Source organism: Astatotilapia calliptera, chromosome 8 (genome assembly GCF_900246225.1).
Source record: "Astatotilapia calliptera chromosome 8, fAstCal1.2, whole genome shotgun sequence".
NCBI classification, from domain to species: Eukaryota; Metazoa; Chordata; class Actinopteri; order Cichliformes; family Cichlidae; genus Astatotilapia; species Astatotilapia calliptera.
In genome coordinates this window covers 17,784,069-17,811,249 of record NC_039309.1, presented here as the reverse complement: position 1 = coordinate 17,811,249, position 27,181 = coordinate 17,784,069, and the positions used below count along the sequence as shown (strand labels likewise).

The following is a 27,181-nucleotide window of genomic DNA, read 5'->3' as shown; positions in this document are numbered from 1 at the left end:
AGGATAAAACAGTTGTTTTGTATCACTAATTGCCCAGTACGATTACAGCATATAATATTATTGTCACTGCTACATTTCTGTACCAGAAATTATTTCCACTACTAATTAATTACCGTTGAGCTCAAAGGTCCTATTAATAAACGGTTAACGAATGTGTGTGTTTATGAAGATGATTTGTGAGACTGGTAAACTTATGATACGTACGATGGTCTTTACTTTCTACACGGTGCATTTCAAGGTCCTGTACCCATCCGTCGGTAAACTGTACCTGGGCTTGTTGCAGTGACCTGAAGTTACTAAACTTCATGAGTGTATGCACTCACTCCAAGAACCGTATAATTATAAATATGAGCGTGGTGAAAGTTGGACAGCACGCTAAAGGATTTTGTCCCTCTGTGTGCTCGTAAGGGTCTGACCCTTTCACTGGTTTGATTTTTTTCCTCGTATCTTTTCTTTGATTTTTCATCAAGTCTGTCTTTGTACGGACCGGCATTGTTCTCCTTCGTTTTGTACATACCTTTTTGGGGGGCAAAGAAAAAGCAAGAATTTATTGGAACCGAAGAATGAACGTTTTGCGGTGCTGCAAATGCTTGCATTTGATGCAGGTACTTGGATTGTTTTGCCACGAGTTCCCGGCATGCAATGCGCAAAAGTCACGTGGTCTGTCAATCTCTATAGCAGGCAGTTCTCCTTGAGCTTTGTCCTGTGTTCCACTGTCTCTTCTTGCCATTTTCTCCAAAGGTGGCAAATGTCAAACTCCAACAGTCTCCTCAGTTCTCCTCAAACGTTCTTTTCACATGCACAGTGAATTTGCAGCTTGTTGGAAACACAGTGCCATTCATCCGATCAGGCAGGATGATGCTTGATGTTTTTGGTGACCTTGTTAGTCCTCTTGATGACAGGGGCCAGCAGGATGGTGTGGTGGTCTGCTGAGCCGAGAGAGGAGAGGGGTAGGGCTTTAAATGCATCTGGTACAGAGCCATAGCATTTATCCAGAGTCTTCCCCTGACGTGTGCTGCATGAAACATACTGTTGGTATCCTTTAAGCAACTTGTCAGGGGAACAGAGGTTGAAATCACCCAGGATGAATTTGGCAGAGTCTGGTGATAATTGCTCCAGGTTGAACAGAGTTTTGGTGATGTACTCTGTGGCTTTAGTTGCATCAGCTCTGGGGTGGACGTAAACCAAGTTGATGAAAAGCTGTGGGAATTCTCTGGGGAGGTAGTAGGGACGCAGGGAAACAGCCTAGGAGCTCGATGTCTGTAGTGCACAGCTTCTCCCTTACCGGGACTGTAGAGCAACTGCTGCTGTTTACATACAGACACACGCTGCTGCCATGTTGCTTCCCAGTGCGTTCACGGTCTCTGTCCATATGAAGAGGTGGTGAAAAGCCATTCATGTGCAGCGTGCTGTCGTCGTCGCTGTTGTTTAACCACGATTCCGTGAATGCCAGAACAGAGGCAGTTCTGTACTCATGCAGGTGGTTGACACAGGCTTGCAGCTCGTCCAGCGTCCAGACCGCACATTAGCCAGGATAATGGACGGGAGCGCTCGTTGTTTGTGTGTCTCCCTCTTGAGTCTGGCTCTCACCCCACTCTTCTTTAATCTCCTCCTGGTTACCTTGTTATTGTGAGTTTTTCGATTTCCGTGTCCACGGAGTATTTCCTCGGGAAAGTAGTCTGTGGAAGCGGAAAAGCCGGAGGCCTGGGCTGCAGCTGCGGCCACAGCTGGATGAGGGAGTCCCTGTTGTAGGTGAGCGTTGGGGTCATGTCGAGTGTCGAAAACAAGTCTGGGAGGGGAAAGAAAAAACAATTTAGGAAAAGGAACCGGAAGTTAAACAGACTTAACATGAAAACTACACTAATTTGATTTCCTTACAAAGGTTTACAGGCCCAGAGCAAAGCTCCTCCAGTGGAGAAGCACTGATATTGACTAAGAAGTCATGTACCTAACCTTTCTCTTTTCCTCATTCTCCTAATTATGGTGAATTGACACATGGGAAGGACCATACCTCTTAAGGAGGGATTCCAGGTTTACTCTAAAACTATTTGGCGATTTTTCAATATTTTTTTTATGATTTGTGTGATTAACAATTCATGTACAGGTATCAAAACTCTACAGGTGGTACATAATAGATAAGCTTTTGATAAGCCACAAGTAAAGTTCACTGAACAGAATGTAAAATGCTGCTTGATATGGTACACATGGCTTCTGGCCAGTTTTTTCCCCTCTACATAGTCATGTCTTGTGGGCCTGTTGGCAGAGAATGTAATTTGTGCATAATTTGATAAAAAACGTTAACAAACATGTTTCTCTTTCTATTAATTTTTATTTATTTATACTTGTATGTTTTGTCAGTGCCCTTAGGACTATTGGGATGCTGATTCAAAGGTCAGTAAGTCTAAGGCAGATTAAAGCTCCACGTAGGCATTCATTAAGTGATTCCACAACTAACTGTTACTGTAATACTGTACACTTTAATAAAGTGGATGAAACGGGTATACACGAACACAGCACTGCAGGATACTCGATCAGTGGAACCAATTGTGTGCAAAAAGTCAAAAGCCTGCCAGTTAGATTTGTGTTCTCATGAGTAAATATATTAATTTATCTTATGTTGTGAAAGACGTTTTGTGATTGTCATTTTATTTTGGAAAGGATTTTATTTTGGTGATTATGATTACTTCACTTCCTGTTCCTTATGTTCCGAAGCGCGAACTGCTGAAGTAATGTATGCTTTTCCCTCCTGTGTTGCTAACAATCAAAGAAACGGAAAAGTAACCAACCAACCAAGTGTGTGCATTATTAAGAGAACATGGCCGAAGAAGAAGAAAACTCTTCGAGCTCAACACTGCCAAGTATCCTGGAATCATACACGTTACCATCAACAATTTCATTGTGAATGTTACACACTTAAAAAAAAAAAAAAAGTTTACGAGCACGAATGATTGCTTTTGGTACCCAGTCATACTTAAGCTTTCCTATGTCTGCACTTCTGTGTGCTATGTGCTTTGAATATTGTGTGTAGTTTTCGTTTTTATAGAGTTGTCAGCCAGGCATCTAACTATGAAACAAATTACAGCACAGGTGTCCTGCAGGCTTTAGATGTGTCCTTGATCCAACACAGGTGATTTAAATGGCTAAATTACCTCCTCAACATGTCTTGAAGTTCTCCAGAGGCCTGGTAATGAACTGATCACTTGATTCAGGTGTGTTGACCCAGGGTGATATCTAAAACCTGCAGGACACCGGCCCTCGAGGCCTGGAGTTTGACACCCCTGAATTACAGTCTAAAAAATCCCGGGCTTCTCACACAACAACCCAGGTTGACTGCGGACGGGCAGGCACGTCGACGCCCTCTCCTTGAAGTAGTGTTTCTTTATGAGTGTTGCGTAAAGCAGTTTCACCCCGGTTCTTTTTTATTCCTCGGGCATCCAGAGACGGCAATGGACTCAGTCATTTTCACAAAAAACCTTTATTCATCTTCAGTTGGGCATGTATCTTCTAGAAGGGGGATGTGCAAGGCCGGTGTTCCTCTGCAGATTGTAGCCGCCAAACTGGTGGAACTAAATCTTCACCACCACGTCTATACAAGCAGAAAGGGGAGTGAGTGGGTCAGCGCTCAGAGCACAGAAATTTAGCTGGCTTCAAACACACCATTTATTTTCAGGATAAAACACAGTCAGAACCCCAAATACAAGCTAAAATCCCCATATACAATAAAAATAGTGTTTACAACCCGCTAAAAACCCTGCCGGCAGGAATGATTAAATGCTAAAAATACAAAGCTAAATGAATGTTTTTCCCGATACTAAAAACTCCCCCCCAGGGTCCTAATTCTCCCAGTCCAGCAACACACGGGCAAATTCTCCTGAGCTGAAAGAGACAGGAGAGGAACTCCTCTTCCGGGATGGGGACTCTCGCGCCAGCAGAAGACCAGGGAGGAGGCTCCTATCTCCACCTGACTGTGCGCAATCATGCAGTCCAGCCACTCTCCACCTCCGCGCACGCCCTCCCTCGTAGCTCCGCCCTGAAACAACAGACACGGGCCAGCAACGTTGTCAGCGCAGCCGCTGTTACCCTTCCCCGGCAAAGCTACTCCTAGCGCCCAACAGTGGGAGAGCGATACTCACAGATGCAGGCAGAGGCGTACCCCTGCCCTACTGTGGATTTCACGCGTCACCTCCCACGGTCGCTATTCTGTCCGTCGGGACTGGATCGTCGGGTTATGCTGGCCGATCGCCGAATGTCTCACAATTTTCCACTGTGTGACAAGATCTTCACTTCTTTGTTTGTTACAACCAGTTTTATAGAAGCAACCCCATTGTAAAACCCCCATGGTGTGTTGCAAACTCTGTGTTTGTGTATGTATGTGCAAACACGTGAGTGCCTGTGTGTGCATGTACCCGTGTGTTTATGTGAGTGCACGTGAGTGACTGGGTACATGTGTGAGTGCACGTGAGTGAGTGCGTGTGGGTTTGTGAGTGTAACAGTTAAAGCACTGTGTGTGTCTGTGACTTCCTGTCGGTCATAAGATCTCACCCAAACTACACCAAATTCTTTTAGAAAACATACAAAACAGAGTTAACAAATTACAAGCACTGAGACACCCACTCTGCATCCACTGGGCCATTGGCCTCTTGTTGTCTTATATTTACAGATAAGCATGTAGAGTCTCCTGCAAACCTACTTCTAAGTTATAACGATGAGCGTTTATTAAAGGTACAAGCACACATCACATTGTAATAATTGTTATCTTGTACTCACATGAGTCAAGCCAAGAATATGGACACAAATCTCTGGGGCGGAAAAAACTCCTCGGACTTCATGAACTGAAGTGGCAAACCGTCCAGGCTTTATGTATATGAGCTACAAGCATTCTCTGATGGGCAAAGTTCAGTGGCAAACCATTATACCTACTTAGCTTTGTGCTGGAATTACCCTGTGACAACAGAAATGTGCAGGAATGGCAGGAATGTTGAGAGTCCTCAGTTCCTCTATGCTGCGAACATTCGCAGTCATTTCCGTTCTCGAAGAGAAGCAGTGTCAGACTCTTGCCCAGTTTTTGGCTGGAAAGTTTTGGGCTGAACCATTTGTTGTTTGAGGAAGGGGGGGGGGGGGTAACACTATGTAATATATTCGGTTTTAGAATTTATATTCAGTGTTAACTGTAGCTATAGGTTCAAAGTCTTAATACCATCTAATATAAATAAACAATACTCTCATATGTACAACCAAGGTGGCACAAGGGGTAGCAAGCGATCATTTTAGGGTGCCACCCCTGCCAAGAATATGGGATAAACGTCACTGAAACCTACAGGACTCCAACAGTCCCCCAGCTGGTGTTTCTTGAGTTTTACATCTCATCCAAGAAGCTTCTTCAGTTCTTTCTTGAAGACGTTTTACATCTCATCCAAGAAGCTTCTTCAGTGGAAGAAGTGCCATATTTCGTGAGTAAGTTTGTAAAAAGGATTCTATCATTTAATGTTGGGATATAAAAGTAATACACATATTTAAACGACTAATGTGTCCGGGGAAATGCACGGTTAATAACCGATGCCCAAGTGTTCAGTGCTTTATTTTGGTTTTGCATCAAAAAGGAAATTATATTTTTAATAACGAGCAGACGCAGTTTTTGTTACATCACTCGAGTGATGCAACAAAAACTAGTAAGTATAGGGTATAAAGCGTACAATATAGTCTATAGCACACAGGCAACTGACCAGTTGAAGCAAATGTGTGCGCAACAGCGTGACAAAATGTTACCAGTCCTTTTATTAACTACACAAGTAGTTAATAAAAGGACCCTTACTGGTTAAAGGTGTCATGGGTCTTTTTACCCCATTGTAACACATCAACCTGTTAACTCACTCCTCCAGCCTCATTTTCCTTTCTCCCCAACAGCTCTCATGCAGTCTGCCATCGAATCCTCCATTCATCCTTGAATACTTGATCAGCTTTAAATGTCACTGTTAATTTTATCAATTTATTTATCATTACCTTAACACTAATCCACTGTTTAGTTTTCTTACTTTTAGTTCATGGTTTCTACTTGATCTCTCAACTAATCTACTTTGTCTCTGCGTGCGTGCGTTCTCTCTCTCTCTCAACGAATCTACGGGCATCGAAGAAAAAAGTGGAAGAATGGTCGTAGGTGGGGATTCAAGTTTTCAGTTGATAAAACTAAGACAGTTTTTTTTTTGTTTTTTTATTAAAACAAGGAAGAGGGTTAATGAGGACATTAAGCTGAAGCTATATGGCACAGGATTAGAAAGAGTGAGAAAATTTATAAGTTTCTGGGGTTGTGGTTTGATGAGAGGTTAACTTGGGGTGCACACGTTCAGGAATTGGTGGATAAGTGTAAAAAAAAGTTTTGAACATTTTGAGGTGTTTGGTTGGGCTCCAAGAAGAAATTGTACATTATGTTACAGATTTTAATATTAATTAATCAGTGTCAATTGTTGATTTGTCCTGTTGTCAAGAGGGAGTGTTCGCCCAGGGCGCCAAACAGGCTAGGACCGCCACAGACTGGCATAACGTCGGGGCAGCATGAGTACGAGCAATTTTTTTTTTTTCGGTGCCCGTGATGCCGCCCCCCCAAGACGATGCCGCCCCGCGCAACCCCCCGTGTGAAAAACCGCTACAGATTATAATTACGATATTTATTTTAAAACCTAACTGTTTTAAATAAAAATACATTAAGAAACAGATATTAGATTGATATTTCAAAATCCAGATTTTACAGCAGCAAAATTATTGTATCTCCACAGTTTAAACATTTAATAAACTTTCTACTTGCACAGTGTGGATAGTCAAATTGAATCATCATAAATCCATTTTATATTTATTAATTAATTTTTTTATTCCTATTACGTTATTATTATAGAACTAGGAATAACAAAGGAAGTAGTCTGGCTCAGCACCATGATGCAAACTTGTGGCTATAGTATATACAGTATTCTGGAGAAGGTATAAAATGTCACTGTATGTGCATGTGTGTGTGACTTGGGTATAATCTTTTTGGAAATTATTACTCATGATATAACACTGTACAGAACATACCTCAGGAGAAGAGGAGGAAACCGTTACAAAATGAGCTCTGTGAGGCTGCTAAAGGCAGTAGATCCCTCACCAGCTGGATTAAAAACGGCACAGGTAACAATAACACATACTAGTTTTTGCATTGCAAAAGTATTCAAGTATAAAAACAATAATAAACATACCTGCAATGTTTTGGTTTTATAACATTTTTCTGTCATTACTTCGTTATGGATTAGGTGTGGATAATTAAGCAATAGATTAATGCTATACCAAATTTTGCCTCGTTCTCAGATGGACAGCAAGTGGAGTGTGAAAGCTCAGATGTGGAGATGGAAGAAGGAAGAGAGGCAAAGAGTGAGTCACCAGCCGTGGACACCAGACGGTTAAAAACACTCCATTCAATGTCCCCATTTTCAGAGTGCAACAAATCAGCCACCTGTGTTGAAATTTAAAAATGCCCTTGGTGTTGATTCAAAAATTATTTTTAAAATCACCCTCACCCATATAACTAAATGACAGTTGTTTGCCCCCACAGTGTCTAAATTAGTGTTAAGATTTTTTTTTTTAACTCCCTTTGAGAATGACATTCCTTATGATTCCACTGAGAGAATGTAGACACTTGAACTATGAGCCTAAATGTTACACTAGGGGTTCTTCAAACAGAAGATCTGGAAACTGTTTAAACAAAAAACCCAAATAAAACCACACCAATAAATTTGTAATTTTTTTTTTTTTTTTTTTTTTTTAAACATAAGGATCAAAGGGGGGAAAAAAAAAATCCTCTTTTGAAGCTGGCCCCACACCAACATAAGCCCAGTGACAACATGGAAACTTATCTCGCTGCAACAGCGGCCTCCTCCTCGCCTTGAAAATGTTACCAGCGCAGGACCCAGGAGACTCTGGACCGGCAGCACACAGGCTAGAGAGCCCTACGTAGCTCTCGTAAATTAGAGTCTTGCTCAGGCCGGAGCTCATTTATTTCTGAGCTGCGCAGAGTCCCTCTGGTAGTTCCACAGCAGTGCAAGAACACCATCTACTGACATAATGAGGTATAACCTCAATCAAACCAAAAAAAAGCGGGGGGGGGGGGGGGGGGGGGGGGGTGATTTTCATACAAAATTAAACATGTAGCGTCTTCCAACCTACTACATAAACAAACAGATACTAACCAGAAACATTGTTTGTGAAGCTGCAACCAGTGAACAACAGTACTCACAAATGCAGGCAGAGGTTCACAGACAACGTGTGTCTGTGTTGATGACACACGTTGATTCCCACCGGTCGCCTTTTCTGTGGCCGGAATTGGACACCAAGTCGCACCGATCAGCCCGTCTTCACGCAAGCCGTTTCATCTAGCGTCTACATGCTCCTTCCTCCCAGAATCTGGGCCTCTCCCTCATTGAGGTGCTGACCCAGCTTTTCTAACAGATCCTTTCAGCAGCTGATAGGCCACATCAGGGCACACCCAACACCTCAACAGGTGCCTGCTATTGACTAATTTGTCCACTGTCCAGTCACTCCATAGTGGATTAAAACAATGTCATACATAAACACTAAAAACATGCATCACAAATATCAAAGTAAAATCATGCAAATAAAATCAGAACCACACATACAAATAAACATTAAAATCAGCATAAAACAGACTATAAAACAAATACAAATTTCCACTGTGTGACAGTAACCAAGCACAGTGTCCAACCTAAAGAATTACTAAACTCTAATCAGCAGTAATTTGTTGGTGTGTTTGCACTTTAAACAATTAATGTTACTGTTTGAAGTATGTAGCAAAACTAAAAGACTGAATGAGTGTTTTCCATGCAGAAGCACCTTCGCCTTACTCGTAGGATTCTGCTGATCAACCTGCTGGTCCTCTGCGTCCCTGCAGTCCAAGCAGCAAAATGCCCACAGGAGTGTTTCTGCGACCAAATCCAACTCAATGTGACCTGTGCCAACAAGAACCTGACCCAGGTTCCTCCTAATGTTGATGAGGTATCTATAAACATATACACTTACTCATCAGTTTGTTAGATACACCTTGCTAGCAACTGGATACGACCAAGAGGATACAACCGCATCCTCTTCTATCTTCAGAACTGCCTTAATTTGTCATGCATAGATTCAACAAGGTCCTAAAACATTCCTCCCAGATTTTGGTCCGTATTAGCATGATAACATCACACAGCTGCCTGCTGCACATCTAAGATGCAAATCTCCTGTTCCACCACATTCAAAAGATGCTTTATTGGACTGAGATCTGGTGACTGTGGAGAAAATATGAGTACAGTAATTTCAGTGTCATATTCATGGAACATGTTTGAGATGATTTGAGCTCTGTGGTACGCTATCCTGCTGGAAGCAGCCATCAGAAGTTGAATGCACTGTGGTCATAAAGGGATGGAAATGATTAGCAACAACAGTCGGGTAAGCTGTGGAGTTTAAACAATCCTCAAAAATGGGGCTGTTTAAACAATTCTGTTGAACAGGTGTTTATTTCGAGGCAAATACAAATTTTAATACCCCTGTTAAAGAATGATAAGGCTTCGGCTAAACTTCTCAAGCTGTAGTACCTATTAAATACTTATTATTACCCTCTAATATGTAATCTCCTTATAGAGAACAGTCAAACTGGACCTTCAAGGTAATGACATACAGGAACTCCCCACTGGGGCTTTCAGGCACACCCCCTACCTGACTCACCTGTCGCTGCAGCGCTGTAACATCCACAAGGTGAAGGAGGGGGCGTTCCGTGGCCTCGGTCGCCTGGTCTTCCTCAACCTTTCCAACAACAACATTGACATCCTCTACCAGGTATTCTTAGACTTAAACCACATATATCCCATTGTCATTTTAAGTGGTTTTTAAAAAAATAAAAATTAACTTCAAGAAGTCTACCCAACAATTTTTAGTGCAGTCCTTGGTTTTTTTATGATTCTAGGAGTCATTTGACGGTTTGTCCTCACTAAAGCAGCTTATTATTGACCGTAATCGTGTGGAAGAGATCCAGCCTGGAGCGTTCTCTCAGCTGGGCTCCCTCAACCTGCTCTCCCTCTCACACAATCAGCTGGTTTACATCCCTAATGTGGCATTCCAGGTACCCACACTGAACTGTGTGTACAAAATACTTTTACAGAGATGCACCTGTTGCTGGAGCCTTAAATAAAATGCCAGCTTCCTTTGCTTTCAGGGCCTGCAGAATATCAAGAAGCTTCGTCTTAGTAACAACTGTCTAATCTACCTGGATACTGAAGCCTTTGTCGAACTGGTTAACCTAAGACGTCTGAACCTGTCCAGGAATCCAATCCTCTGCAACCGTTGCCTGTGTCCACTAAGGTACGATGGGCTGTTGTTGGTCATGTACTGACAGCTTCAGGAAACCTCAGGAAAGTGATCAGCACGATTTTCTCCCCCCCCCCCCCCCCCCATTCTGCAGAGAGTGGGCTTTGTGTAACAAAGTGAAGCTGGTGGGGACTTGTGGAGGGCCATCCCATCTTTCAGGTGAGAGACTGAACGCTGTCCACCCTCCTAAGCTGAGATGCCAGAGTGAGGAAGAGGAAGCAGCAGGGATCATACCACGACCCACTGAAGAACTGAACAAGGTCAAGTGTCCTGCCAACTGTGTCTGTGAGGTGAGTGCCACTAGTTTTTTGTATATTTATATTTCATTTAATGCCTTCAGTCAGTTCCTTCATCATAATTATGCAAATTCTCATAACCACTGATCAATGGCCATGAGTACCATTCACAGAGAGTTGGGTAATGGCTGCAATCACAGCATTGTAAGATGCCAAAAGATGTAACCTTAGGCGGCCTAAGGTTACATCTGTGCGGCAGTGCCAGAGAGAGGCTGAGCTCTGCTTTGGAGAGGAGGTGCCAGGATTAACACTGACTCAGCTGACACAGGGGCACACTCTGCACTCACATTCAATTTTTCAACTTTGAAAAACTAGCAGGGATGTTTTTTTTTGTTGTTTTGTTTTTTTTGGGGGGGGGGTGTTTCTAGTCAAAGGCCAAGTCCAACCACTGATTTCTGCTCCTGACTTTCATTTTCTATGAAGGCTTCACAGAGACTGTCCAAGAATGTCTCAATTTTTATTTTCTACTTGTGCTTGTGACTTATATTTTATAGAAAATAGATACAGATGCTTTAAAAAAAGAAAAAAAAACTTCACATCAATCAGACTTGAGTTTAATGTGTTTAAAATGATTAATGACTGTAACCTGAGGTGAAGCGAACATCCTACATTTAGTAATTAACTGAGTTAAAATTTACAAATTTAAAAAAAGAAGAAGACACAAAACAGGAATTTATTTCAGAAACATGCTTTTATATCTGTGGAAATCTCGGTTTACATGTCATCAGTGTTTCTGAAATAAATTGGGAAATTTGTAGAATAGATCCAACCAGTGTGGCAGGCGCTTATTATTGACCACAATCATGTGAAAGAGATCCAGCCTGGAGCGTTCTCTCAGCTGGGCTCCCTCAACCTGCTCTCCCTCTCACACAATCAGCTGGTTTACATCCCTAATATGGCATTCCAGGTACTCACACTAAACCGTGTGTACAAAATACTTTTACAGATATGCACCTGTTGCTGGAGCCTTAAATAAAATGCCAGCTTCCTTTGCTTTCAGGGCCTGCAGAATATCAAGAAGCTTCGTCTTAGTAACAACTGTCTAATCTACCTGGACACTGAAGCCTTTGTTGAACTGGTTAAACTAAGACGTCTGAACCTGTCCAGGAATCCAATCCTCTGCAACCGTTGCCTGTGTCCACTAAGGTACGATGGGCTGTTGTTGGTCATGTACTGACAGCTTCAGGAAACCTCAGGAAAGCGATCAGCATGATTTTCTCCCCCCCCCCCCCTATTCTGCAGAGAGTGGGCTTTCTATAACAAAGTGAAGCTGGTGGGGACTTGTGGAGGGCCATCCCATCTTTCAGGTGAGAGACTGAACGCTGTCCACCCTCCTAAGCTGAGATGCCAGAGTGAGGAAGAGGAAGCAGCAGGGATCATACCACGACCCACTGAAGAACCGAACAAGGTCAAGTGTCCTGCACACTGTGTCTGTGAGGTGAGTGTCACTAGTTTTTTGTATATTTATATTTTGTTTAATGCCTACCATATTTTCCAAACTGACTTTAACCTCTTTACCTGCGTTTGCCAATATAGTTACATATATATATAGGATATAGTTGAACACATTGAGGAATACGCTGGATTCTTGATTAGGTTAGAAAATCAATGCCAAGTTTAAGTCTGTAAAAACTACGGCTGATTTGCCGTTTTTCCATGACTTGTCTTTTTAATCTACCAGTTAACAGCCCTCAAGTTCATTGATTGAAAAAGGTTTTAAATTGAGCCAGGTTTGATGTTTTCCTCTACTTTGGATATTAATGTAAGCTACGATGGTTTCAAATTTAACACACATCAGAATGAATCAGTTGTCCTAACTAACTCTTAAGAGGTTCGTATTTGATCAGAAGTAAAGAAACAACACTTTTAAAATCCAAGTTAGTGGTCTGACTTTAGCTCCTCTAATGTGTGACTGCCCCCTACTGCCACTATGCATGTAAGACAGCTGCAAGTCAATAATGTAGTTAAATAGGACTGAAGTTTGGACGCTGAGAGATTCTAATATGTGGAAAAAATGTTTTGCATGTGTGAATGTTTATTACAGGAACAAAACCATTTTCCAAAGATGCATCTTTATCTGTTAAGATTAGCTTTAAGGTCATCATATTATACCATAACTAACACTAGTAACTAATTTGGATCTTTTCTCTTTATCTAGATGGATGGAGAAAGTTAATCTGAAGGTGCGAGCCACCTGTGCCAAATGAAGGGTATTTCCTTCTATATAGTGTCGTTTATTTTATTTTTAAGTAATCTTTTGACTTGTATTGTATGCAGCATTTTACTTTTCAAACCATTTATTTGGTGTAAATGAGTTTGTAAATAATGTTATTCCTGTTTCTTTGTTTAGATTGTATCGTTAACCTATTTCTTAATGGTAGAGACTAATGAGGTGCATGTGTGTGTAAAATTCTGTACAAAACAAGTAAGATTTTGACAACCGAGGTTGTTTTAAAATGGTACCAGATGGTGCCAGAAAATAAAGTACATTTGTAAGAAATTTGACCAGTCTGCTGATGCTGTCTACATATCACCTTCCTTACCACTCGCTTTACACTACCTCACAGCCAGCAAAGGCCCCCAAAGCAACCAAACCCAAACCGATTGACCTCAACGGTCATCAGCAGGTCAAGATGCTCAAGGCCAAATCCAAAATTTGTGGGAGTCCAAACACAAAGCAGGGTGCAGCAAAGAAAGCTGCTAAAAAGCACAAATGTGTTTAAAATGATTAATGACTGTAACTTGAAGTGAAGTGAACATCCTACATTTAGTAAGTAATTGAGTTAAAATTTACTAAAAAAAAAAAGACAAAAAACTGAATTTATTTCAGAAACATGCTTTTAATCTCGGTTTAATTATCATCAGTGTTTCTGAAATAAATTGGGAAATTTGTAGAAGAGATCCCACCGGTGTGGCAGACGCTGATACAACTACTGATTTTTTGTGAAAACCTGGTTCAGGAGTGCTGAGACAGAAGTTGTGATGCAAACATTATTATAATCTATAAGTAAAATAAATAAAAAGGTGTTGTCTTTTTTTAAATGTATTTGAATAAATTCTTTAAAGGGAAATAAGAGCAACTTTAGGGAGAGTTTGTTTACTCACAGCTGTGATTGTGCTGCTCATAGGGACCAACCCATACTGCAGGATCATCATGATCAGGGACCAGAATCACTTTTATTTGCAGTTTCTTATATGACTTTATGTTGCACAACGTCCTGTGTATTACCTCATATAGCTCTGTGTGTTGGTGGTATGAGAATGGAACGTAGCATTTATATCACCTGTTTGATTGTGCATCTATTCCTTGAGGATAACTTTGGTTTACCTGATTAGTAATTTGTACCATATGTTCTGTCTTAAATATAGTTCATCTAACAAACCTGACACCCTCTGTGTTTGTCTGAGTGTTTTCACAGTCATGTCTGCAACAGCCGCCTTTGAACTCGTTCTAAGAAAATGTAATGGGGTTTTTTTTGTTTTTTTTTTTGAGTGGTGATGTTTATTAGTATCAGTCCTCAGAAAAACACAATGAGTTAAACTTAAGGAATACAATCTGTCCAGTTAGGAAGCAGAAACTGTGATGAGTGTAGTTCACCTGCTTTGGTGTAAATAAAAGTGACAACAGGTGCATGAGAGGCAACAGAATAAACCCCCCTCTCACAGATCATTGATCTTATCCCTCCTGACTGATTCTTGCCACTACTGCATGAGACTGGAACCTGCATCGCACTGAGGCTTCACAGAAAGTCCAACTCCAGGATGACATATCCATAGGTGCTATCACAAGAAGGCACAGACTAAAGTGTGGAGGAGATGTGAGGAGCCGTGGATAGGGCTGTAGAATAGCATCAACCTAGCAGCAGGACCGGTGGCTGCTCAAGTGTATGAGGAGTAACAACCCCATAATATCATCTAGCATGACCAGTTTGGCAGTGTGGTAGAGATGGTCTGGGTAGGCATATCCTTGAAGAGAACACAGACCTCGACTTGGTATCCTGACTGCTGTAGGTACCAGAATGAAATCCTCTGACCGCAGCTGCCCCTCTGTGGGTCTTCCTTGGTCTCTTGTGTTCTGGGGGCCTCTGGATGTCTGGAGTTTTGATCTCCTCCATACCTGCTTGATACCATAAAGGACAGGGCTGTGGCTCCCCACACTCCCTAGCAGATCATTACATGGAGAAGCCTTTGGAATGCAAGCATGCTGATCCACACAGGTATGCACACAGGTGTACACATGGGTATTCACAGACGCGGACTACAGCTTTCTTGGCTGCTGCCTCAAAGCACACTGTGCGCTGTCTATCTTACGTGCTGCACAATATCGTTTATTATTTAGTAACTATTGATATCTACTGCTAGCTAGTTTATTGTGATGGTGCTTTTTTTTTTTTCTATTATTATGTTGCTCTTTGTTGTTTGCTGTCTCCTCTGTTGTTTTCTCTCCATACAGGTGACCCAGGAGTTTTGTTTTTTTTTTTGTTATTTTTTTGTTTGTTTGTTTTTCTCTCTTCCCCCCCCCTTCTCACCGTCTCTTCTCCCCTTTGGTTTTCTTTCTTTCTCTCCCCCTCTTTCTTTCATTCTTTCCCCCTGTCCTATCCCACAGTTATGTCTGTCCCGTTTGCAACTGAAAATAAAATAAATTCATAATTATAATAAAGGTCAATCAAATGGACCAATATGGCAAGGCCATGATGATCCACTTGGTAAAATAAATCCGCTTGGCATCTTTCTTGGCCTCAAGACAACAATTCTGATGGCTATAGATCCAAACGGGACAAAAAAAAAAAAAAAAAAAAGAAATCCTCCGACCAAATGTGGGTGGAGAATAATTCCCAGCCTCATGTGACCAGTGTTTTTATGCTGTTCCTGAACAACAAAGTCAGCAATGCCATTCACCGATCCTCAAAGACCTCTGGGACATTATGGATCACTGCACCTGACACCAAATTACACAAACTGGTTCATTGATCATCTGATCTAGGTCTGGTTCATCTGAGATCTCACAGATCCATTGTAACCAAAGCAGGAGAAAGGGATTCATAATCATTTATGGCTTCTGATTTTAACTGTGTTACACTGTGATCAGAGTTCTTACATATTTTAATTTTTTTAATGTCACTTTCATTTTTAGTGGTGCATATGAAAGTTAGACTTTAGGCTCTGAGGTGACTGATTCTCCTCACTTTGGGCTGAACTAGTCCTTTAATAAACTCTGAGGCGCAGTGAGCAGACTGCAGCAGTGGGGTTGGAGGTGGAGGTAGCCAAGGAGCAGACGTGAAAGAAGGGGATAGACGGAGTTTGTTTTGGATGGGGCGACAAGCAGGGGAAGAGCGGCGGAGTTCGTGACTGAGGGACCAGTAGCGCTCTGCAGCTGGACGGAACCGCCACGGTGAGTTTGTGCGTAAAGGGGTTTCTTATCATTGAATGTCCGGATTTAAAAGTATTACACACATTCAAACGATTGTAATGGTGTCCGGGCAACACTTAAACAGGCCGGAACGGTTGATACCCGATGCTCAGGTATTTAGTCCTGCATTTTGTTTTGCGTCAAAAAGGAAAGCATCGTCTTTTAATAACGAACTTTAATATTTTTTTGTAATAAGCACTTAACTTGAACAAATGTAACCTGATATCTACACAAATCATATTCAGATTTTTTGTAATGATCGTAGTTTAGGCTAAATCAGTGTCTCGGGGCTGTACAGTGCCTGCTATGTCGCACTGCCCGGTGGACAGGCGTGTATTTTCAGGGGAAACGCATTTTGGCACAGCCGCGGCAGAGAAAGACACTGCGCCTTTGTGCACGGCCGGTGCGGCTGCTCCTCCGTGGTTTGGACCTGTTGATCCCGGGGGAACGAAGACAAACAGCCTGAACTGAGGAAATTCCTTCCTCTCTAGTTTCTGGGCCTCTTTCTGTTCAGGTGGGCACTCGAAAATAATATGGCGTGAATAACTATGAAACTAGCAGTTTAATTCTTTTTAAACGTGTGGTACAGCTTCGTTTCCCTGCTGCTTGAGATGACACCAAGTATTTTCAACCTTTTATACCAATCTTATCATTGACTTCAAGTGCACATAGCAAATAAGTTCATGTATTTGCCGTTTGTGTTGTGCGGTCAATGGTTTCTTTGAGGTCACAGTTTTAACAGAAAAAATTAGCCATAGCATACTGCACGTGTCCACATTTCCAGAGTCCAAACTGTAGAGTGTGGAGCTCTGAAGCTTTTCATGTCCGTTCCTGTGGATCAGCACTGTTGATCCAACATGGGAATGTGGTTTTAAGGCATTCCAGTGAAGACTACGGCAGACCAATCTGACCAAATGGCATTAATCCCCAAAAGTGCAGAAGGATTTTTTTAAACTACCTTCAGCTTTGGAAAGGGAAAAATAACTGAATGACACACAGCTTTTTCTTACGGTGTCCGAATTCAGTGATAATAACATTTTTTAAAACTTCCTCTGAGAACGACATTCCTTATGATTCTAACCAAGGACAGTTTCCAACCTTTTTGCAGGTTAAAAGACTTATTCTTGGTTTAATGAGAATCTATTACAATGACATCTCTTGCATCAATAACACGTTGATGCAAATCTGTCAATAAAAATGTGTTTAAAGTAGCAAGTGTAAAAAACAAAACAAAACACCTCTAAAAGAAGTTGCCCCTGTAACTGATATATTACTACATTAATACATTTTTTTATCCAAATGCATATAAATTAATGTTGAAGCTGCCAACATGAACAGAAAACTGGAAAGCTGTATGCATGAATAAATTTTCTATTACGGTACATCGCCGCTAAAAATAAAAAAAACGAATCAGCGGTAATTTGTTGGCGTACGTGCACCTTAAACATTTAGCATTGCAGTTTGACATGTTATGTGGCCAAACTAAAAGAGTGAATCAGGGTTTTCCCTACAGATGGACCTTCCCGTTACCTTTTGGATTCTGCTGATCAGCTCGCTGGTCCTCTGCGTCCCTGCAGTCCAAGCAGCAAAATGCCCACAGGAGTGTTTCTGCGACCAAATCCAACTCAATGTGACCTGTGCCAACAAGAACCTGACCCAGGTTCCTCCTGCTGTTGATGAGGTATCTATAAACATATACACTTATTGGTCAGTTTGTTAGGTACACCTTGCTAGCACCAGGTCGTATCCGCTCAGATTCAACAAGGTCCTAAAACATTCCTCACAGATTTTGGTTCATATTAGGATGATAGCATCACACAGCTGCTGCACATTTGTCTGCTGCACATCTAAGAAGTCTAGATGGAAATGATTAGCAACAATACTCAGGTAAGCTGTGGTGTTTAAACAATCCACAAAAATGGGGCTGTTTAAACAATTCTCTGTTGAACAGGTGTTTATTTCCAGGGAAATACAAATTTTAATACCCCTGTTAAAGAATGATAAGGCTTCGGCTAAACTTCCAAAGCTGTGGTACCTTTTAAATACTTATTATTATCCTCTAATATATAATCTGTTTTCCTCATAGATAACAGTGAAACTGGACCTTCGAGGTAATGACATACAGGAACTCCCCACTGGGGCTTTCAGGCACACCCCCTACCTGACTCACCTGTCGCTGCAGCGCTGTAACATCCACAAGGTGAAGGAGGGGGCGTTCCGTGGCCTCGGTCGCCTGGTCTTCCTCAACCTTTCCAACAACAACATTGACATCCTCTACCAGGTATTCTTAGACTTAAACCACATATATCCCATGATCATTTTCAGTGGTTTTTAAAAACTAAAATTAACTTCAAGAAGTCTACCCAACAATTCTCAGTGCAGTCCTTGGTTTTTTTATGATTCTAGGAGTCATTTGACGGTCTGTCCTCACTAAAGCAGCTTATTATTGACCGTAATCGTGTGAAAGAGATCCAGCCTGGAGCGTTCTCTCAGCTGGGCTCCCTCAACCTGCTCTCCCTCTCACACAATCAGCTGGTTTACATCCCTAATATGGCATTCCAGGTACCCACACTAAACCGTGTGTACAAAATACTTCAAAATGGAAAATTTCAAAGATTTTACAGATATGCACCTGTTGCTGGAGCCTTAAATAAAATGCCAGCTTCCTTTGCTTTCAGGGCCTGCAGAATATCAAGTGGCTTCGTCTTAGTTACAACTTTCTAAACTACCTGGATACTGAAGCCTTTGCCGGACTGTTCACACTAACTCGTCTCAGCCTGGATCACAACGAGTTACAGTTTTTCCCCACTGAGACCATGACCAGGTGAAGTGAGAGGCACCATCGCTCAGCATTGGAGCTAAACAGGAATCTCACACTGGATGTAAATCTAGAGAAAAACTAAAATCCAATGTGACAATTATGACATCATAATTAACAGCAAAGCACAGGCCCGCTGGTTGCTTTACACGTACACAGCAAATCCAGCATGTCCAAATTAACACTGTCGGATTTGATTTCAACACTGTTAAAGTGTCTATATGGGTCCACACCAGAGAGTGTTAATTTAACTCTTTTTGGAGAGTTGGTACGTTAACTCTGATTTAGTGTTAAACACCAAATCTGTCTGGAGTTGATAATTTAACACTTGGTGTTAAGAGTTTATATATTAACTCTCAAAGAGTATTTTAGTTTAACTACGTAAGAGTTATCTTCTAATTCATTCTAAAAAGCGGGAATTTTACTGTTCTGAACTTCTAGAAATTTCTTTTGGAAATAAACATTTACTAAAAAGATGCAATGGTTTTTGAAAAACATTTATTCTGAACTGTGCACCACAATTTCAAAACATTTTCTGAAAGATGTAACAGTGTACATGTTCTCACTTTCATTAGAATGTTGTTTATCAAAAGGTCTGACATGGTAAATGCAAATAACAGCATTCTCAACACTTATTTCTTCAATACAATATGCATGTCCTCCATTCATCACTTTGTGGAACTTCAACGCACTTCTGCTCTCCCCCATATTCCATCTTCACAAGCATATCCTGTGTGGAGATTGAATAAAAATTAGTTGACACTAATTAACGGCACAAATAATCCAGTAAACAATTGCAGCACAGTAAAAAAAAAAAAGGAATCCTCTTTGAGCCATTACTTGTGTAAAGTATTTTCCCAAAAGACAAGGACACAGGCAACAGGTAATACTGAACTAAATGTAAAACCTCAACTTTTTTCATTTTTACCTAAACCGTGTGCACAAAACTCTGGAGGGATCTAAATGCTACCGTAGAATCGAGTCAGGACGTCAGCTACTGCTGTTTGCTCGTTTGTTTGTTTGTTTTTTTTTTTATGGGCGATCGTTTTCAGGCTTCAAGTAGCACCATTATACCAACATTTCACATTCTAGACATTGTTTTAGGTGTATTTGACCAAAAGTTTGACTGAAAATTCACATGCAAGCTTTTTTTCAAGGCTGTGGTATTTGCCCGCAAACAATACCTTTCAGCTAGCTAAAACAGAATATTATGCTATCAGCGAGCAACATGGCTAATGCCTTTCACACAGCTTTGTCTCAACTCCAAAGAGCCACAGAAGTAAAAGCTAATAACAATTGAAACAATCTTTGAAAAAATGACTTACCAAGCATGGCAAACAACTCAAATATGTAGAGCAAAATGTTCTGAAACGGCTTCACTTCAGCTTCGATTGGAGCCGTGCTGGGGGCGGAGTCTGTGAATTTACTCTATTGGTGTCATAGCCCCTGTAGGAGTTCAGAGTTAAGAGGTCAAGAGTTAATGTTTCCATTGTAACACCTCCAGATTTGAAATAGAAACACTCATTTTTAACACTCGATTTTAACTACTATCATTTTACACCTCAGAGTTACATTAAAAGAATGTGACTCTGCTTAGAGTAAAATTAACTCTACTTTTGCAAGGAGACTATTAACACCAAAAAATTTAACACTTTTGAATTTGCTGTGTACTAGAGAAAAAGCTTAAGAAAGCTTCTTCTGGCATTCTCGACTTCTGAAGCTGAAAAAATGTCACATCTCTTTCTTTTTTAATCATTGATTACGAATAATTAAAAGAGTCCAATTTGTATCACTTAAAAAAATAGAGAATAGAATTGGCAAGGTCTCCAAAGACTCCACCCCACACTTTGAAAACCACTGTCAAAGACTGTACATTAAAGATGGACATAGCCACTGTGAATCACAGTGGGCTTCAACATTTGATATTTTAGGCATTGCAACGTAGGTTTGTTTCTACTGGATGTGATGATCAATAGGTTGAACTGACTGAAAAATGTAGGACACCGCATGAGTTGTCAGTCACAAGGTGGCCACACCCTAAAGCAATGGATCCCATTCTTTATCCAATGTTCCCCGATAGTCTTGTCAGAGTCAAAAAAGCGCTTTCCTTCACTCTTCAACAGATTCTGTGTTCGTGAGTTCTAATGAACTCCCATTCCTTGATTTGTGTTAGCTAACTGTTTCAGTTGTACATAACAATTAACTTACTTCTTTTAAAATGGTAAGCTAATAGTTATGCACCGCCTTGAGCGGACATTCTTGGACCCGCCTCCAAATTGTAACTTTTAGGGCCTTTTTGGGAAACGTTCCCTGAAGGTTACTGTTTGTTAGGTTTAAGCTTTGGATCAATAAAGTAGTCAATTCCTTTGCTTTAGATAACAAGTTCAACTGATTACCTGTTATGTTTTTGCTGTTCTGTTAATGACATCATGTTTACAGAACGTTAAGCTGCTTATCCATACCAGTAGCCATTAATTTATCAGTTACTTTTACTAAGTTATTTTAATTTGTTTGTTTTGTTTTGTTTCTTTAACTGTTTGACCATTATGTATAAATTAATATTATCTTCTGCAGTGCAGACCGTTGACTCATTAGGAAAGCGTTTTTAGGGAGAGATATGTAGAGTCTCCCCCTGCTGGCCATTACAAAGGATGCAGATTTAAGGTTGTTAGGCCTCAAAGGTGAAGCCTAGTGGGTTCACTCTTCAGTATAACAGCGTCTATCCATCATTTATGTGCTATCTATTAACATTTATAAGTTAAGCTGGTTGATATTGCAATTTAAGGTTTTTTTTAATTAGGCTCTCCTATTTCTAGATAGAGAAGAAAATAGAAAATCCCTAGGTTTTAAATAAAGTGATGAGTTGTGTGATATTAATCAGTAGAAAGAACAAAAGGGATTCCATGTTTTGTCAAATCCCTCTCTCACAGACAGTATAGTCCCTTGTCTGACCAAACTTCAACACAATGGACAGAAAGTCATTTGTTAAACTCAGACACCTGATGTCTGTGTTGACAAAGAGTAATAAGAGTAATAATCATTGTTCTTATTCCTGCCTTGTTCTTTTCTGCATCCAGGCTGCCTGAGGTGACTCGTCTCGATCTCAGCTACAACCCCATGACGTACCTGGGGGAGGAGGCTGTGTCCATGCCCAAGCTGACCCACCTCTTCCTGGACCACATGTCCCTGCAGGACCTGGTGAACACAGCTGTTTCAAAATCCCCCAACCTCATCCACCTGGACATCAGCAATAACCAGCTGCGTGTCATCCAGCCCTTCGCCGAAGGCTCGCCAAAGCTGTCCCGTCTAAACCTGGCCGGAAATCCAATCCTCTGCAACTGTTACCTGCGTCCACTCAGGTACGGCGGGTTTTTGTTGCTCTTGTCCTGACAGCTTCAGGAAACCTCAGGGAAGTGATCAGCACTTTGTTCTTCTTTTCTTTTTTCCCCCCTATTCTGCAGAGAGTGGGCTATCTATAACAAAGTGAAGCTGATGGGAACTTGTGGAGGGCCATCCCATCTTTCAGGTGACAGCCTGGATGCTGTCCACCCTTCTGAGCTGAGATGCCAGAGTCAGGAAGACATCATAAAAGAGGAAGAAGCAGCCAGGATCATGCCACGACCCACTGAAGAACCGAACAAGGTCAAGTGTCCTGCCAACTGTGTCTGTGAGGTGAGTGTCACTACTTTTTTGTATATTTATATTTCATTTAATGCCTACCATATTTTCCAAGCTGACTTTAACCTCTTTACCTGCATTTGCCAATGATAGTAGGATGTAGTTGAACACATTGAGAAATATGCTGGATTCTTGCTTAGGTTAGAAAATCAATGCCACCTTTAAGTCTGTAAAACTAGCGTTTGATTTGCCTTTTTCCCCCATGTTTGTGTTTTTAGTCTACCAGTTAACAGCCCTCAAGTTCATTGATTGAAAAAGGGCTTTTTGAAGGAGGTCTCCTCTCTCCATGAACTCACTCTGCAGGTGGGGGAGATATACAGTGGCTTGCAAAAGTATTCGGCCTCCTCGAACTTTTCCACATTTTGTCACATTACAGCCACAAACATGAATCAGTTTTATTGGAATTCCACGTGAAAGACCAACACAAAGTGGTGCACACGTGAGAAGTGGAACGAAAATCATACATGATTCCAAACATTTTTTACAAATAAATAACTGAAAAGTGGGGTGTGCGTAATTATTCAGCCCCCTGAGTCAATACTTTGTAGAACCACCTTTTGCTGCAATTACAGCTGCCAGTCTTTTAGGGAATGTCTCTACCAGCTTTGCACATCTAGAGACTGAAATTCTTGCCCATTCTTCTTTGCAAAACAGCTCCAGCTCAGTCAGATTAGATGGACAGTGTTTGTGAACAGCAGTTTTCAGATCTTTTTATGTTTAGGGTCGTTGTCCTGCTGGAAGGTGAACCTCCGCCCCAGTCTCAAGTCTTTTGCAGAATCCAAGAGGTTTTCTTCCAAGATTGCCCTGTATTTGGCTCCATCCATCTTCCCATCAACTCTGACCAGCTTCCCTGTCCCTGCTGAAGAGAAGCACCCCCAGAGCATGATGCTGCCACCACCATATCTGACAGTGGGGATGGTGTGTTCAGAGTGATGTGCAGTGTTAGTTTTCTGCCACACATAGCGTTTTGCATTTTGGCCAAAAAGTTCCATTTTGGTCTCATCTGACCAGAGCACCTTCTTCCACATGTTTGCTGTGTCCCCCACATGGCTTGTGGCAAACTGCAAACAGGACTTCTTCTGGTTTTCTGTTAACAATGGCTTTCTTCTTGCCACTCTTCCATAAAGACCAACTTTGTGCAGTGCACCACTAATAGTTGTCCTATGGACAGATTCCCCCACCTGAGCTGTAGATCTCTGCAGCTCGTCCAGAGTCACCATGGGCCTCTTGGCTGCATTTCTGATCAGCGCTCTCCTTGTTCGGCCTGTGAGTTTAGGTGGACGGCCTTGTCTTTGTAGGTTTACAGTTGTGCCATACTCCTTCCATTTCTGAATGATGGCTTGAACAGTGCTCCGTGGGATGTTCAAGGCTTGGGAAATCTTTTTGTAGCCGAAGCCTGCTTTAAATTTCTCAATAACTTTATCCCTGACCTGTCTGGTGTGTTCTTTGTCCTTCACGGGTGCTCACACACACAAACTACACCCTTTTTGGCTCCTACCTCAAATCACACTGTGCACGGTCGATCTTATGTGCTGCACAATAATATTCAATATTTAGTATTTACTGTTATTTACTGTTAGTTTATCGCGATGATGTTGTTCATTATATTGCTCTCTTTTTTTTTTGCTTGTTTTCTCTTTTTTCTTTCTCAACAGGTGATCCAGGTGATTGAAATATGTATTTTTTTGTCTGTTTGTTTTGTTGGTTTTTGTTTTTTGCCCTTTATCACCGTTCCTCTTCCCCTACCTCTCTTTCTTTCTCCCTTTTCTTTCCCCCAATCATGTTTGCTTCGTGTGTAGCAAGTGAAAATAAAATAAAATTTTACTTTGGCTATTAATTTAAGCTAAGATGGTTCTTTGCTGGCTGAAGCTTCAAATTTAACACACATCAGAATGAATCGGTCCTTCTAACTCTTAAGAGTTTCGTATTTGATCAGGAGTAAAGAAACAACACTTTTAAAATCCAAGTTACTGTTCTGATTGTAGTTAATCTTTTTATATTAATTTAAGAAGCTGGACAGTTTCATACAAACACACTTTCATAGCGTCAGGAGAGGGACGTGCAAGGTTGAAGTGCTGGTGAGCTCTAAATTTCCTTTACCTACCTGTCTACAGGCAGAGACACACCACTCTTCATGTGAGAACCGTGGTCACACTAAAGTGCCTCGCGGTTTCTCTGCCAGCACACGTCTCCTGGACCTGCGTGGCAACAACTTCCACTACATTCCCAGCAACAGCTTCCCCGGTGTCACCCAGGTTGTGTCCTTGCACCTGCAGCGCTGCAAAATTGTGGATGTAGAGGGAGGGGCTTTCAATGGGATGAAGGGACTGATATACCTGTACCTGTCTGAGAATGAGCTTACCTCCCTGAGCCCAGATGCCTTCAAAGGTCTTTCACTGGCAACGCTACATTTAGAGTAGATGGTCAGACAAGATCCAAACTCACTTGCTTTTTTTCTTTAAGGTCTCCCTAAGCTGACTTACCTCCATTTGGAAAAGAACCGCTTTACCAGTTTCCCCAAAGGTGTCTTCAAACTGGTGCCCAGTCTGCTTGCACTTCATCTGGAGAACAACTCCATCACTAAGCTGGAGCCAGGTATCATGACGGGGGCTGAGGGTTTGAGAGCTCTCTATCTCACCGGGAATGCCATTGTGCATGTGTCGCCCAGGGCTCTTTACCAGGCAAATGACTTGGACATGCTTCACCTGGGAGGGAATAAGCTCAAGGAGGTGCCCACTGAGGCACTGAGCAAGGCTGGGAATCTCCGAGACCTCAGGCTGTCCAGAAATTCAATTCGTTGGATCGGATCGAATGCTTTCAAACCTCTGGGGAGGTCACTTAAAGAGCTGTACCTCAATAACATGGGACTGGAGAAGGTGAGCGGGCTTTGTGCACTCTACAAACGTTTTCATATGTAATGTAGATTTTTTTCAAACCGATGTGATTGCTTTTGCTGCAGATGTCGCAGAGCGCCCTGGCAGGACTGGGTCCTGGGTTGAGGAGTCTTTTCTTGGAGGGCAACCAGCTGGAGGAGGTCCCTGACTTCCACCCACTCACCGCTTTGGAGGTCATCAATCTCGCTGACAATCCTCTAATGTGTGACTGCCCCCTACTGCCACTGCGCATGTAAGACAGCTGCAAGTCAATAATGTAGTTAAATAGGACTGGGGTTTGGACGGTGAGAGATTCTAGTATGCGAAAATGTGTGAATGTTGGTCATTATGGGAACAAAACCATTTCCAAAGACGCATCTTTGTCTGTTAAGATTAGCTTTAAGGTTCACATATTATACCGTTTGGCTCAATAACATTAAATAACTAACAATAGTAACTAATTTGGATCTTTTCTTTTTATCTAGGTGGATTGAGAAAGTTAACCTGAAGGTGCGAGCCACCTGTGCCAATCCACCTGAATTGCGGGGTCGGAGGGTCAAGGATGTCCACGGGTTCAAAGCCTGTCCTGGTGGAGAGAGTCTTCCCTCTGCCCCTGCTGTCACCTCAAAGCCAGCAAAGGCCCCCAAGGCAACCAAACCCAAACCGATGCACCTCAGCGGCCATCGGCAGGTCAAGATGCTCAAGGTCAAATCCAAAATTCGAGGGAGTCCAAACACAAAACAGGGTGCAGCAAAGAAAGCTGCTGAAAGCACAAAGAGACGCAGCATGCCCTGAAACTCCCGCCTTTCGGCGTTGCATCCATTCTGGCGTTCTGTGCTGACGTTTTAAAGTCAGGGCTTCAATGCAAACATCAGCACAGCGCAGAACCAAAGTTTTGAGGTTAAACACTGAACTGAACGGTCCCAGCTGCACTAATCATTCTTGCTGTCTTAGCACAATGTTGAACAACAGTATAAATTCTTTGTACGGTTGGATTAGTAAGCTATATCATGTTGGGCTTTAACTTTTATCACCTTAAAAGTGCTACAGTCAGGTATTTGCACAGTACTAGTAGTTTTGCCACAGTACATTTTCAATCAAGCAATTAAGATTTAAACTTTGATTTAAGGAGTTTATGTTAAAATTGTAAAAATTAACTGGACAAACTAACATCATTTTTAATATAAGGATTGTTTTTAGTACTTGGATGAATATATGTAGCATTTGGCTGATTCTGAACAGAGTATGGGCCTGTATACTCCACATATCATTCTCCTACTTCTGTCAGTGGTCACGTCATCAATAAACACAAGCGACCGCTGCCTGGTTTCCACTGGCAGCCACGTTCATGCCCATACCATCACACTGCCTCCACCATGTTTGACACAGGATGTATTCTTCAGATCATGAGCTATTTCTCTAATTCTCCATACTCTTCCCTTCCTATCATTCTGGTACAAGTTAATCTGTCATATTATGCATATGCACTCTTCTCCAGCAGTCTAATCCAGGGGTGTCAAACTCCAGGCCTTGAAAGCCGGTGTCCTGCAGGTTTTAGATGTATCCTTGATCCAAGACAGCTGATTCAAATGGCTAAATTACCTCCTCAATGTGTCTTGAAGTTCTCCAGAGGCCTGGTCATGAACTAATTATTTGATTCAGGTGTGTTGACCCAGGGTGAGATCTAAAACCTGCAGGACATCGGCCCTCGAGTTCCCCACCCCTG

At 41.8% G+C, this 27,181-nt stretch overlaps 2 protein-coding genes and 1 long non-coding RNA gene across 5 annotated transcripts; 2 read left to right on the top strand and 1 right to left on the bottom strand.

The window, feature by feature from the left end:
- Positions 1 to 3,456: 3,456 nt before the first annotated feature.
- LOC113027603 (uncharacterized) lies at positions 3,457 to 4,360 on the bottom strand. Its single transcript, XR_003273101.1, has 2 exons — positions 4,134 to 4,360; positions 3,457 to 4,030 (listed from the first exon to the last, which is right to left on the bottom strand). It is a non-coding gene; the product is annotated as an uncharacterized LOC113027603 (long non-coding RNA).
- A 750-nt stretch (positions 4,361 to 5,110) lies between these two features.
- On the top strand, positions 5,111 to 11,853 carry LOC113028401 (chondroadherin-like). The gene is made up of 9 exons (XM_026178645.1): positions 5,111 to 5,454; positions 7,056 to 7,155; positions 7,333 to 7,395; positions 8,866 to 9,033; positions 9,658 to 9,852; positions 9,980 to 10,135; positions 10,229 to 10,374; positions 10,475 to 10,670; positions 11,677 to 11,853. Exons 2-9 carry the CDS (start codon positions 7,093 to 7,095, stop codon positions 11,851 to 11,853), a joined length of 1,164 nt encoding a protein of 387 aa, XP_026034430.1. The 5' UTR covers positions 5,111 to 5,454; positions 7,056 to 7,092.
- A 3,981-nt stretch (positions 11,854 to 15,834) lies between these two features.
- chadlb (chondroadherin-like b) lies at positions 15,835 to 26,818 on the top strand. 3 transcript variants are annotated; one of them, XM_026177202.1, is made up of 12 exons: positions 15,836 to 16,068; positions 16,385 to 16,600; positions 17,600 to 17,767; positions 18,173 to 18,367; positions 18,493 to 18,648; positions 18,765 to 18,910; positions 21,982 to 22,263; positions 22,366 to 22,576; positions 24,697 to 24,970; positions 25,046 to 25,458; positions 25,542 to 25,708; positions 25,941 to 26,818. In XM_026177202.1, exons 3-12 carry the CDS (start codon positions 17,600 to 17,602, stop codon positions 26,248 to 26,250), a joined length of 2,322 nt encoding a protein of 773 aa, XP_026032987.1. In that variant the 5' UTR covers positions 15,836 to 16,068; positions 16,385 to 16,600; the 3' UTR covers positions 26,251 to 26,818. The 3 variants fall into 3 exon arrangements, with proteins under 3 accessions (XP_026032988.1, XP_026032987.1, XP_026032986.1); XM_026177203.1 differs by lacking the exon at positions 16,385 to 16,600 and having other exon boundaries at positions 15,835 to 16,068; positions 18,523 to 18,648; XM_026177201.1 differs by lacking the exon at positions 16,385 to 16,600.
- Positions 26,819 to 27,181: the final 363 nt, after the last annotated feature.